Source organism: Helicoverpa zea, chromosome 14 (assembly GCF_022581195.2).
Source record: "Helicoverpa zea isolate HzStark_Cry1AcR chromosome 14, ilHelZeax1.1, whole genome shotgun sequence".
Classification (NCBI taxonomy): Eukaryota; Metazoa; Arthropoda; class Insecta; order Lepidoptera; family Noctuidae; genus Helicoverpa; species Helicoverpa zea.
The window spans coordinates 2,187,680-2,200,457 of NC_061465.1; the positions used below are offsets into that span (position 1 = coordinate 2,187,680).

At 35.1% G+C, this 12,778-nt stretch overlaps 1 protein-coding gene across 1 annotated transcript; it reads left to right on the forward strand.

Annotated features, from left to right (window-relative positions):
* Window positions 1–9,243: 9,243 nt before the first annotated feature.
* On the forward strand, window positions 9,244–11,537 carry LOC124636519 (connectin-like). The gene is made up of 2 exons (XM_047172638.1): window positions 9,244–10,273; window positions 10,681–11,537. Exons 1-2 carry the CDS (start codon window positions 9,244–9,246, stop codon window positions 11,181–11,183), a joined length of 1,533 nt encoding a protein of 510 aa, XP_047028594.1. The 3' UTR covers window positions 11,184–11,537.
* The last annotated feature ends 1,241 nt before the right edge of the window (window positions 11,538–12,778 follow it).

Below are 12,778 nucleotides of genomic sequence, written 5' to 3' on the forward strand. Positions count from 1 at the left end.
AATATTTCAATTAAATTTTTCTTTAAATAACTTAGTACGATCTGAGAGAGAGAGATAAAATCCTTTTGACTTTGACAACTGAAAACGTTTATACGGAACTTTGTTTACGTCTGCAGAACTTAGGTTAACTTGAAAGTTAAGTCATTGCTTGCATAAATTTTGGTTTGACATGAATATTCAAATTACAACGTTCGTACATACGCGTACATACTCTGGGCGTACCTTCATAACTTTGTAGACGATGCCGAAGACGTATTATGGCAGAAAATTCATTGAATACTTAATTTATGTTCTCATTCTTAACTTAGCCTTTACTTTAAGAAATGATGTGGTATTAGCTTAGTTGTTTTAACGAGTTTTTTTTTTCTGACATGTAAATATAGATTTGACTATGTGTTGTGTTGTGGATGGCACGTTAAACTGTAAATCCCGGCTGTCATTGAACATCAATGGCAGTCGTTAGGGGTAGTTAGAAGCTAGTAAGTCTGACACCAGTCTAACCAAGGGGTATTGGGTTGCCCGGGTAACTTGGTTGAGGGGGTCAGATAGGGCAGTCGCTCCTTGTAAAGCACTGGTACTCAGCTACATGCGGTTAGACTGGAAGCCGACCCCAATATAGATGTGAAAAAGGCTCGGAAGATGATATAGATTTGACTATTTCAAAGGAATTAAAATAAAACATCGTAGGTGTAAATCTAATCGCTCTTCAGCAACGATCATTCTAAGTTTTGATGATGTAGGTACAAGCAATTGCTTAGTTTATTACGAATTATTTATTTCTTTAAACTTTCGTTTCTACGAAGTAATGTTAGGTGCACTATTCAACTTCTCTTCAAAACAGTGCAGATGAAACGATTTCTTCAAATTGTGCCTTCTAAGAAACATTTACACAAGAGTTTGCATTTACTTCAAAAGCACTAAGCGTAGTGCTTCTGAACACTAAAATTTTATTTAAATAGAATTACCTATATAGGTACATAGAAAACATAAAGAAACGTACTTTCTAAAAATGCAATAAAGACATTGCCCACGCGCAGGCTGGAGACCGGTTGGCTGTGTTCTTTGTTTTTGGCAAATCGTGAATTCTATCATTTTAGTAGGTCTGATACTTAATGTGTGTCCTTTCCTTTACCTTTATGCTGATTTATAAGCTCGAAACAAACTATCGGTCGACTAAAAGTTGGCAGTGTGCTCTTAGACAACCAAATCCCTCTCATTTAGAACCAATACGGATAAAACCTCTTTCCCAAATGAAAACCCCTGAGCTAAAAATTGCTTGTTTACCATTTTCAAAATGACCGTTATTTAGATACAGAACAACACCCAAAAACGATATCGTAAAACATAAAAAAGTGTCGACAATTTATAAAAGTATCGAGTTGTTTTTGCAGGTAAGGCAAATCGATAATTTCATTCGATTCGATTCTCTGACGAGTGTATCACGATTTTCGAATTCGGAAATCAGCTTTTATTTCCACTTTCAATGAAATGTAATTATTGTTTTTAATTGCAGTTGGATGCAAAAAGATCTTAATGTGGAATTTTCTTTGAATTAAGCTACAGATACGTATTTTCAGGCTGTGGTATTTTAAGCTCTTATTGAAGTAATTTTCACTAGTTTTCACGTCTTTCATCTTCCTCCGACTTTCAGTAAAAACATTCAAAAAACTACTCTCTATTTACTCATTTTCAAAATGAGCGTATATACAAGTTTATTTTGGTTTATTTTCATGCTTACATTTTCAGTATATATTTCAGGGCACCTTACATTCAGTGGAAAACGCGGCCGGGTAAGACATTACCCTTTTCATTTGTTTTTGTTTTTCAACGTGAATGTTTTCGGAATTCCCCTTGTAAATACATAAATCTCGACTCGCAGTCAACCTATTCCTGTATTTTTTTTCCTTTACTTTCTACGTTGCAATCTTACTGAGTGGTATTAAAAAGTATCAAAGAACAAGTGAAAAATATTGTTGAAATACCTCGTGTTCGTCGTGTGTTCTGAGTTTTATCTCTGAACTTGTGCATTTTATGTGTACTGTCATATGATAATGAGATTTATCAGCTCAGTTATAAAAGTTATTTTTGTATGAAGTGCGTAGGTATATGCGAAATTCTTAATAGGAATGCTGCTTTTAGATGCAATCGATTACTTTATACGAAAGTAGGTCGGACACATTTTATTTATCAGTGAGTTCTAATTTATGTTTATTTAAACATATCTCAATCTCAATGATATTCAAAGAGATCAAAACAAAACAGCATCAACTTCAAAACAAAAAAGGATCAAACCCCAAAAACATTAAAAAACAAACAATAAATTAGGCACCATTATCGTATCACACATAAAATATGAGTTTCAACAAAAAGGTTGGAAATTAATTCCCGTTATCCCGCCCGATAGGACCGGCCATCAGTTTTTACCGTTATTAGCGAAGACAAATACCCAAAGTGAAAGGATTTTATCATAGTTGGCTTAACAAATGACCTAGTTTGCTGGCATTAATCTATTTATAACTCAAGCAGGATGATTGCGCAACCTACTGGCCTGATGGGGTTTTAAGAAAAAAGGACCTAGATTTATCTAGATCTTATCATAATTATTACGTTACCTACTTGGTCATTTTCATCGGCGATTTGGGTGCTTTCTAATGAGCAGGTAACAATATACATTGCCTAGATTTCAGTACTAGCTTATGTCCGCGGACGATGGAAACTCTTTTGCATACCTGGACAAAAAGTATCCTATAGCCTTCCTCGATGAATGAGCTCTGTCTTCTAAGTAGGTACCACCCATTTTCGCGCGAAGAAAATCTCGCTTAGCGCTTACCAAGGGGCTAGCCCAGAGAAGTAAGTATTACCCAGCAGTGGACATTTGTAGACTTTGACAATGACAATTCAGCTATTTTAAGTACAAAAGCGTACCAAATAATCAATTTTTTTCGCATTCATAACACTTCTATTCACAGGTATAAACTAGAATTTATATTACAATATAATACCTACAATAGGTACCCTATCGTAGGCTCACAAATAGCTCGTAGTACCGTAATCATAAATACTTGGTTTCCCTCATAACCAGGGACATTTTCCACTCACTTTCCGAACGTACGGAATTTATCGACAGAGGGAGTAATAGAGCAATTGAGTACGGATAATTAACTTCGCTATAGTTTATTATTTATTCGTTATTCATTCGGGGAAATTCGGCTAACTTCGGCTATTTTCATGAAAAGTTTGATGCTGTTTCCTTGTTGTTCGATAAGATGTAAGTTGGTAATGTGGAATTATTCCCATAATTGCTCGTTTTGACTTTTTCTATTTCCGGAGAGAAGTCAGTACCTATAGTCAGTCAGTATATACAAGGTGTTGATTTGCATTTGTGCCATACTTCAGGAGGAGGACAGAAAATACGTAAATAATCGATTGGAATTACAGTAGACGGGAAATAGCTAATATGCACTGCTTTTTTTGTCATTGTAATGTCGTAGTATTTCAGAAGTAATCCAATTTTATGAATGAAATGTATGAATAATCGTTGCGTATGCTTTGTGTTTGCGTTTGTGTGCGGGAGCAGCACGGTTTTAAGGCCAGTAACACACGCCCCAAGTTTGAATACGGCTAGATGACATTGACGGAATTCCGAAAATAATAAAATAAAATAAAAATTACGTACCAATTTTTTTGTTGACTTGGGTCGAGAATCATTAGCACAATTACGTCCTTGAATATGGCACGGATGCAAATCAACAGCTTGTATATTCACCAAAAAAAATAATGGAGAAAATATATTTGGTACTTGAAATCCTAACAATAGCTTGGTTTAGAATGTTAATATCAAATCTCTGAATATCATACCAGCTCTGCTATTTCCAAAACAATTGTTTTTGCATTGCATCTGCAATTTAACGCGCCAGGTTAACATCGGGTGAAACCGATATTCTAAGGTCATAAGGCTTTGGGGAATTTATGTATATGCTTTTGTTAAGGCATTAAATACTGTTATTATACTAACCAGTGCATACCTGGTTTCATTAACACTGGTTTCCATTTTAGCCAGAAACATATCGATATTAGATTTATTTAAAAAAATACTCTGTTAAAGAGATTTTAGAATTACCCCCGAATTTTCACGGGTCACTCTGGCCGATTGTCGACTGTAACAACTTGGCAACAAGCAAAATCAATCTGGTACTAAGGTACTCACTAAAGAATCTACGAGTATCTATCATCCAATTATTAGCATCAAGCCGTTGTTTAATCATCCTCTCTTAACTAAAGTGTGATTATTGAAGCCCTTATTGTTGATTTACAGATAAGTTATACCGATTAGGTAATAGGGTAAGACATTTGAGAACATTGGATATACATTATTTTCTATAAACAACAGCATACCTACTTACATCAGAAAATCTATCATTCTTCTCATCAGATTATTCCAATTCAATTTCTAAGCCGATTATTCAGCCAATTCTAGAACCAAGCTTTCTGTACAATACCAACGATAAAACAACTTCAGTTTTCACTTCAATTACTGCAAAGCGAGCCAAGCAAAATATTCCCTGAACAGTCTGCACCTTATATAATATTCAAGTCATAAACGGCATACCTATTCCGTTCAATCATTCGGCCATTAGTAAGTGAAATTCTCACTTACACATAAAAATCGAATTGGGTCGAACGTCGTCACACACTGGCATATGATGGATGTTGCTACGCTTCGCCATCACCGAATAAAGTGAGGAAATATTAAAATTTATGTACACCGCCTTCCCAGGTTCGGAATAAGGACGCTCGGTAACGCACGAGCTTGTCATATCGTGACGCGCGCGACTAATATGAATGTCGCGTGAAATAAGGCACGAAGAAAACTCACAGGTTCCAATCGAAAATGGAATAAAAGGAAGTGAAACGTTTTGATGGAGGAAATAAAGCTTTAATATTTGCTTTTATACAGACTGTTAATCTTCGGATTTTCGGCTCTGTAGCTTTTTGATCTCCTAGTCTGTTACAATAAAAATGTTATTGTTTAGTGTTTAACGACAGAAGCCGTACAGCGCTTCAGGTTTTTTAATCGTAAAAGCAACATCAAATAAGAACAAATTTAGTGAAAAATTAAAATGAACAATATCAATTTTTTATTCTTTTCTTCTTAACCTCGTCAGTAAATTCAGCTTTAGCTACTTTCTTTATCACACTATTGGATTTAAGGACCAGCAGTCAACATTGACTCGCGATAAATGGTTCTGCCGTCTAAATTATTAAGCACATTCTACAATCTCTGATCGGACTGCAGTGACCACAGCTTGACCTCAAGACAGGTTTTGCTTAATCCATCTAATCTTAGTCAATCCGTATGCATTGCAAAATGGTTTCAAGCCTAGATTGTGACGTCACAGCTTTGACCGCATATATCTTCCATCTATAACTAAGTACATTATCAGAATAAATATCAGTATCCTTCTACCGATTATCGGCTACGGCGCCGGCGGCTGTTCTCATAATAAGAGATTCAAGGCTTCGGGCTGCTTTGTGAAAGATTCTAAAATCGGGCCGAACCCGACCCGGGAATTGAACTCGATACCTCATGCTCAGCAGCCACGCTTGCAACAGCTAGACCAACGAGGCAATTGTCTATAACTTAGTACGTTATCAGAAGTCATGAAATATCAGTAACATAAACAAGCTATGAAACAACAAAACAGTCTATAAACCTAAATTTGAGCGCTGGTAAATTTGCGCTGCCTAAATCCAGGACTTAACGTTTGAGGCGTTTAATCATAATAGCGAGGATAAGGAAAATGATGAATGTGATAAATTCAGTAGAAATATCTTTATAATGATTCTTGGTTATACTGGTGCCGCTGACACATCTCTCGAGCCTTTTCCCAACTATGTTGGGGTCGGCTTCCAGTCTAATCGAATGCAGCTGAGTACAAGTGTTTTACATGGTGTTGCACCTTGCTCGCCTATCTGACCTCCTCGATCCAGTTACCCGGGCAACCCAATACCCGTTGTAAGGACTGGTTGTTAGCCCTACTGGTTCCAAATGGTAATCGCAGTGTCTGTAGCTGGGCGGCCACCAATGTGCACAGTCTGAAAAGGGTTACAAGACGCAGGTCACTTCCAGTCAATCCTTGTTCTGTATTCAGGAGTATCCTATGATGACTGAAATGATGATGGTGATGGCCAAAAGTTCCCAAATACAGTTCATAAATGTTTAAAAACAGGCATAAACGCTTCAGCTAGATCTTCATGCAGAAAACACTAAAAAAATCTTAATTAACTTTAACGTGAACAGTAAAAGTAATTCTGAAGCAGACAGAGCTGTATCAAAATGGATCTAACTTACGTAAGTTGTAAACTCCAAATATTATTGATAGTTTATATCAGATAGTTTATATCAAAAATATTTGGAGTTTTAATGATCTCTTTTAAGTATGTATTAAAGCTTGGCATTTTCGTTAGTGACAGTCACGTTCCCTGGATATCCACGTTGACTGCAATATCTAAATGGCATTTGCAGAATTCTATACCTAGTTAACAAGACTTCTGACAGTTTTAATCGGCACACTTATTTTGACAAGTAAATAATAATCATTGCTTGGTTAGAAGTGTCAGATAAAAGAAACGGAGCATATATGAATCTCTTTCCTCCAAAGCGAAGATAAAGCTACTATCAATGTGTTGGGATAACCCAGCTGCTGTTTTTGTTACTGCAAAAAAAAAAACTAAACTTACTCTCTAAGCCGTTACTCAAAAAACTCCAACAAAAAAATTAAATTCTACGTTATAAATTAAACTTTGCAAAACCGCGTTAATTAACAAAGTCTGTACTTTTAATGCGCGTCTGGATGTCATACGAACGACGCAGTAATCAAAATATACTGAGGTTTCAGTTTAAAGCCGATTTGGGGAATTCACAATAGTTTTAGATCATTATTCTGTATTTTGCAACGCTTGCTAGTTAGTCCCAAAGGTGAATCTATAAATGAATAGACTGTTATTGTCATTATTCGAGTATTGTAATTACGGCTTATTTGAGATTTAGGGAGATTGATTGAGCTGTGATAATATTGGGGTTTGAATATCATCTGTCTTGACTTTACCCAATTAGATTGCCTCAATAGCATTTGGGTCTGATTTAAAAACTGCCTTGAAACCTTACCTTGAACCTTGACAGTATATTTTTTTATATGAAATCATCAAATGACCACTCCCGCTGTGGGTGCAGCGGGAGGGAGTGTCAGACTCTTCCTGACTAAAACCCACCATGTTCCTCCTTAAGCCCCTTGTGTATGGCAGCGGTAATTCTCACAAACAATCCCACAGCCCCGACAGAATCCCGAAGCCTCGGCTTTACAGACCACCTTAAACATAGCGAAATAACTTTTAAACGTATAAACGCACAAATCGATAGCAGAACCATTATTCAGACCCTCGATTAAGAAATACCAATACTCGATAAAAAATTGCTGTCCGCTATTGGCATTCTATTTTATATCCAACCGTTATGATAAATAAAAACAAAATATAGGTTTCAGTGTTTCACCCTGTCACTAACTGCACTTGTTTGTAGTTGTAAATTGAAGTGATAACTTATTCAAAAAAAGTGCATTGGTAACACGTTAAATGGGAACGGTAACATTTGTCTGCGCTTTCAATTTTTTTGGGTGTATTTTGGACTGACCTGCAATCAACAATAGAAGTTTTTGGTGAATAGTTTTTATGTTAATAAAAAAACTACGTAATAACTTAGTAATTAATGTATGATAGTTTCTTATATTAAATCCCGCTTTAAAAAAAATAACTTATAAAGTAGTAGCCAATGGCTGATAAAAAAGGTGAAGGAATACATCTTGAGGAAACCTGCACTACCTATACTTAAAGTCTAAAATCACCAACCCTCATTGAACAAGCGTGGTGATTAATGCTCAATCCTTCTCCGTGTGAGAGGAGGCCACAGCCCAGCATTGGGACGATAAAAAGGCTGTAACATTTTAGAAAGTAGTTATGTAAGGACTGATTATTCGCATTATTTTTCATAAATTAATTTAGAATAACCTTCAGATATAATACCTACTAACACTAGTTTTTATGTCAATTGTTACTAACACTAAGGCCGTTGCCTGAAATAAATGTTAAATTATTATAATGCTAATTGTCCTGAGTAAATTAAATGCAATATCGACTTGATTGTTGACTCATTTATTTCATCATCCGCGTCTATTTTGACAGTGTCGTCAGTGCCATCAATTAATTATTTCCTCATTTTAAAGTAAGTGCCGCTGCAATTTCGATATAATGGACTTCAGATACCGTAATTAATAACGCAACATTTTTTCATCCCTGTCAGAATTCAAGGCAAAGCAAAATAAAAACTCCGGTCATAATTATAAAATAATTTAATTAAAATGCCTTTGATTCATTCGTTGCGTATTTTTCTTAATCGCAGTTTAAGTCCCGGCATTTGTAATTGGAAACTCCAAATGTTGGTTTTCTTTTTATTTTTTAAAACATCAACAGTTAAGCTGCTTACTCATTTGTGAGGTTCGCTTACCAATTTAATACTGAGATTACGTTTTAGAAGCTACTTACTTTTATTAGTTGATATTTTTATGCCTTATTACGTGGGATGGGACGGAGGAATATTTTTATGTTTTATGCTAAAATTATGTTCAAATATAAATCTTAAGTGCTATCTGGGCATAATAATGGAGTCATGATGTGGTGATATTAATGAAGAACCATTTTAAATACCTTTACGAATAACCTTGTAAGATTTGAAGGAACTGAACAGAAGCCGCAGATTGATAATACATCAATTCATTATTAATACATAGTTTGTCAAAAAGTATGAGTTCATCATCAATAAATCGCTATATAATCCAAGCATAGTTCCAAGTATTTTAAGGAAGATTAAATAAAAAACATGTCACATATAAAAATGTCGAAAGACAAAAGTTAGCTACAGGCGTAGTTAGTTATTTCATTATAAATATTATCACCAGAGCCTTGTTCTCTATCTATTAAATTCCTTTCGCATGTACAGGCAAATTACAAAATATTCTACCAATCAAATATTAATATTTGTATTGACCTTAATATCTCAAACACAGTGAAATTCCACGAAAAAAATTCTGCGCAAAAATACAACATAGAGACTTTGAGTCTTCAGTGTTTGATGTAAAAAGGCAAAATTAAATTGCTTAATTCTCTTTGTCTTTGTTTCAGGTAGGAGGTATGCGGGCTCCGAAGATACCCGCTACCTTGCTACTGTTGCTCTTCGCAATAGAAGCTCTAGATGCCAACAGGAGAAAACAGAAAGAGAAAATAATACCAGCAACCATCAATATATGCGACATTAGTGACAGAGACTCCAAAGTCCACTGCTACTGTGAGTTCAGCCAAGAGATCAACGAAGCAGTGAAGACAGAATGCTGGGTGTTCAACGGAGGAATAGAACGGACAGACCCACTATGGACAAGCTTCACTTCACAGTCCAACATAGAAACCTTAGCTTTCAACGTCAGAGCAGATGGCGGTCTAGACTTTGTACCCTCCAAAGTTCTAAGATACTTGAGAAAAGTCAAACAGTTCAGCATAAAATACAGCTCAATCCACAAAATAGAAAGCTACACATTTGTAAACGTGACGTCAGTACAAGAAATGACGCTCACTAAAAATCAGATAGTTTATCTTGGCAAACATTCATTCTACAACTTGCCAAATTTAACTGTACTCACTTTAGATGAGAACAGAATAATTGATCTAGAGAGCGAGGTGTTTTACCAACTACCAGCACTCCAGAAATTGTATCTTACTAGTAATAATATTACCGTCATTCACGATGGAGCGTTCAAACATCTTGTCAACCTAATTGACTTAGAACTCGATAGAAATAATATAAGCGATCTGAAGAAGGAGTGCTTTTACGGTCTCGCAAATCTAAAGCGTTTAGATTTAAGAAGAAACAAATTATCCAAACTTAATTCGTTTACATTTACTGAACTGTGGAATCTCCAGACATTGTTATTAGACTATAATGAAATTTATGTTCTGGCTCAAAGGACGTTTGATGGATTATCGCAATTAAGGAAGTTGAGTTTAAGTCATAACAAACTTGTAACTCTGGCCAGCAGTCTATTCGAAGGGGTTAGGGGACTGGCTGCTCTAGACCTAAGACATAATAAATTAAAGAGGTTCACGTTTGAAAACCTCCACCCCATCTATGACAACATGAAGAACCAAAACAGCTACATCTACTTAGAAGGTACGTACACAACAAGGTCTTAATATCATTGTTCTTTTAGAAGTTATGCCTACTTTCTTATATATTTATTTTCGGAACGTATTTGAGTTAAAAATTCAGAGAGAACTTATCTCACTTTGGCTTTTATGTATTCTGTACCTACTGAAAGTATATTTGAGAGAGTGCCACTTTAGCCATTATAATGCGCATAAATAATATGAATCAAAATCGTAACCAACAAAATAAGAGCTTCATAACTTGCAATAACTTCATAAGATTCATTACAGGATTAACACGGGTTACGTGAAAATAATTATCATATTACCAAAGTATAACAATCGAATAGAAATCAATTAGTTTCAATAGACAGCGCTCAGAAGTCATTATTACTCCAATTAGAGAATTAATTAACGCGTCAATTGTTACAGGGAACGAATTCCCATGCGACTGTCATCTCGCATGGATGCATAAGCTTCGTCACGAGGCCAAAAGCGTCAAAGTGCGAACGTCTCTCGAAAATTTCATTTGCAAATTCAACGCGGAGCCTTCGTTAAATTCACACTTTACTTATTTCGAAAGGAGCGTTATCGGATCAAACAATTTGTACGATAGCGATGACAAAAGTCAAATAAGAGATTATTCGGATAATCCGGATGATTTTTTCCAAGACGAAACAGACGACGCTTACGTTGATGAACCGAAAACGGTTAAGGGCGAAAACGAGAGGACATTACTGCAGATCCCGGTGGAGTCGCTGCCTTGCCCTCAGGACGTCAAGAGTGTGACGGACAGGACGTACACCTACCCGTCGCAGAACGAGGCGAAGGATTATAGAAACTTAATCCAATCTTCAAAGACGATGTCGATCGAGGCGAGCATTAAATCTCTTCTGTCAGCGTTTATCATTTTAATATGGACCACGCTACTGTAAATAGTGAACGCAAAAGCACTTATTTACTTTATACCCATTAACAGTAATATGAAAGTCATGTTTTTGCTTTGTATTCGATTATAATATGAGCATGTATGTTAATGCATGTACGTTGGAATGTAAATAAATATCCTCAACGATAATAAGCATAATTATGTGAAATATCTTTTGCTTTTTCTTTTTAAAAGACCTTATGAAATTGTAAATAGTAATTTAATTCAATGTAAAAAATGTGATATAAAGTATAAGTATAATTATGATAGACATTGTCTTGGAATAATAAATTTTATCGTAGGATACTTTTCTAAAAGAAAACTTGAATTTTTCTCGTCATGGAATTTCATTTATATTGTTGCGAATCTATTGAGGAACTTTATGTACATATTTGATATATTAAAATGAAGTCTGTAAATATTGAGAGTTATAAACATTAAGGGGAAATGTGAATTTGAATGTAACTATTATGTAAAAATAATATAAAATGTCTTTTGCCAATATCATTGTCATAAATTAATTTACTACGGACGAGACGGTTGAAATATTGTAAGAATATAGTCTGTACTTACCTTTACAAAATTATCTGGGATATGTTCATGCTTTAGTTGGCGTATTTACATGGTGAGTGAATACGTGGATAATAAAAATGTAAATTATCATCACAGCTCAGTAGTTCTATTCTTCATACAGAGAACGACGCATGCATAAACCATAGAAATATGGAAAATGATTTCTTTAACCTTCACGGTCTAGTTGGCTTACAGGAACGCGGATATTGAAAGGATTTTTGATCCACTCACTATATGAAATACGCTACTAAACATTTTCTAGGAGCTATCTAAGTTGAACCACTGTTTCTTGAACAAAAACATATTGGCTTTTGAGTCCTCAGGCGGTAGACTTTACATTTAGTGAACATATAAATGCTTCTAAAAAAACTTGATTTCCTTAATTAAATACAATTTTGTTTGAAGCATTTGTAGGGCAAACAAACCCACCAGTGACCGCAAACATGGCATTAATTAAATCACTACAAACAAACAGCTCTGAGGTTGTGTTAATATTAGATATATTTTGTTAATAGAACAAACATCCCTAAATGCTAATGTTTCAATCAGAATGTTTAGAGGTAAATTAATGCTTTGTGTGCTAATTTTACCACATATATAATAATAATGTTTATTTATTTACTTTGTAAATGTTGGTTTTGTGTTAGAAATTCATTGCTGTTTTGTCATAGATGTACTTGGTGGTAGAAATAAATAATGTTGCTATGGTATGGAAATACAATTTAGATTTTGTTTGTTTGGGATTAACATTTTAATCTATGTGAAATTTTGTTTATATGTTACTTAAAGTGTTAACTTTCAATATGCAATTACCTACCTATATGTGTTATAAATGTTTTCGTTAGGTTTTCAACAACTTTTTTTATGGGAAATCATCAAATTTATGACCCCTCACGCTGCGGGTTACTGTCAGACTCTTACTGACTAAAACCCATCATGTTCCTTCGTAGGCCTCTTAACTACCAGGGCCGCGGTAACTCTTTCGAACAACCCTGGTAGCAGGTTTTCAGCATCTAAAGTCAAAAAAAA

Coding starts and splice junctions, on each gene's coding strand:
- LOC124636519 (XM_047172638.1), top strand. CDS start 9,244: ATGCGGGCTCCGAAGATACCCGCTACCTTGCTACTGTTGCTCTTCGCA. Junction 10,274..10,680: donor CAGCTACATCTACTTAGAAG/GTACGTACACAA, acceptor CAATTGTTACAG/GGAACGAATTCCCATGCGAC.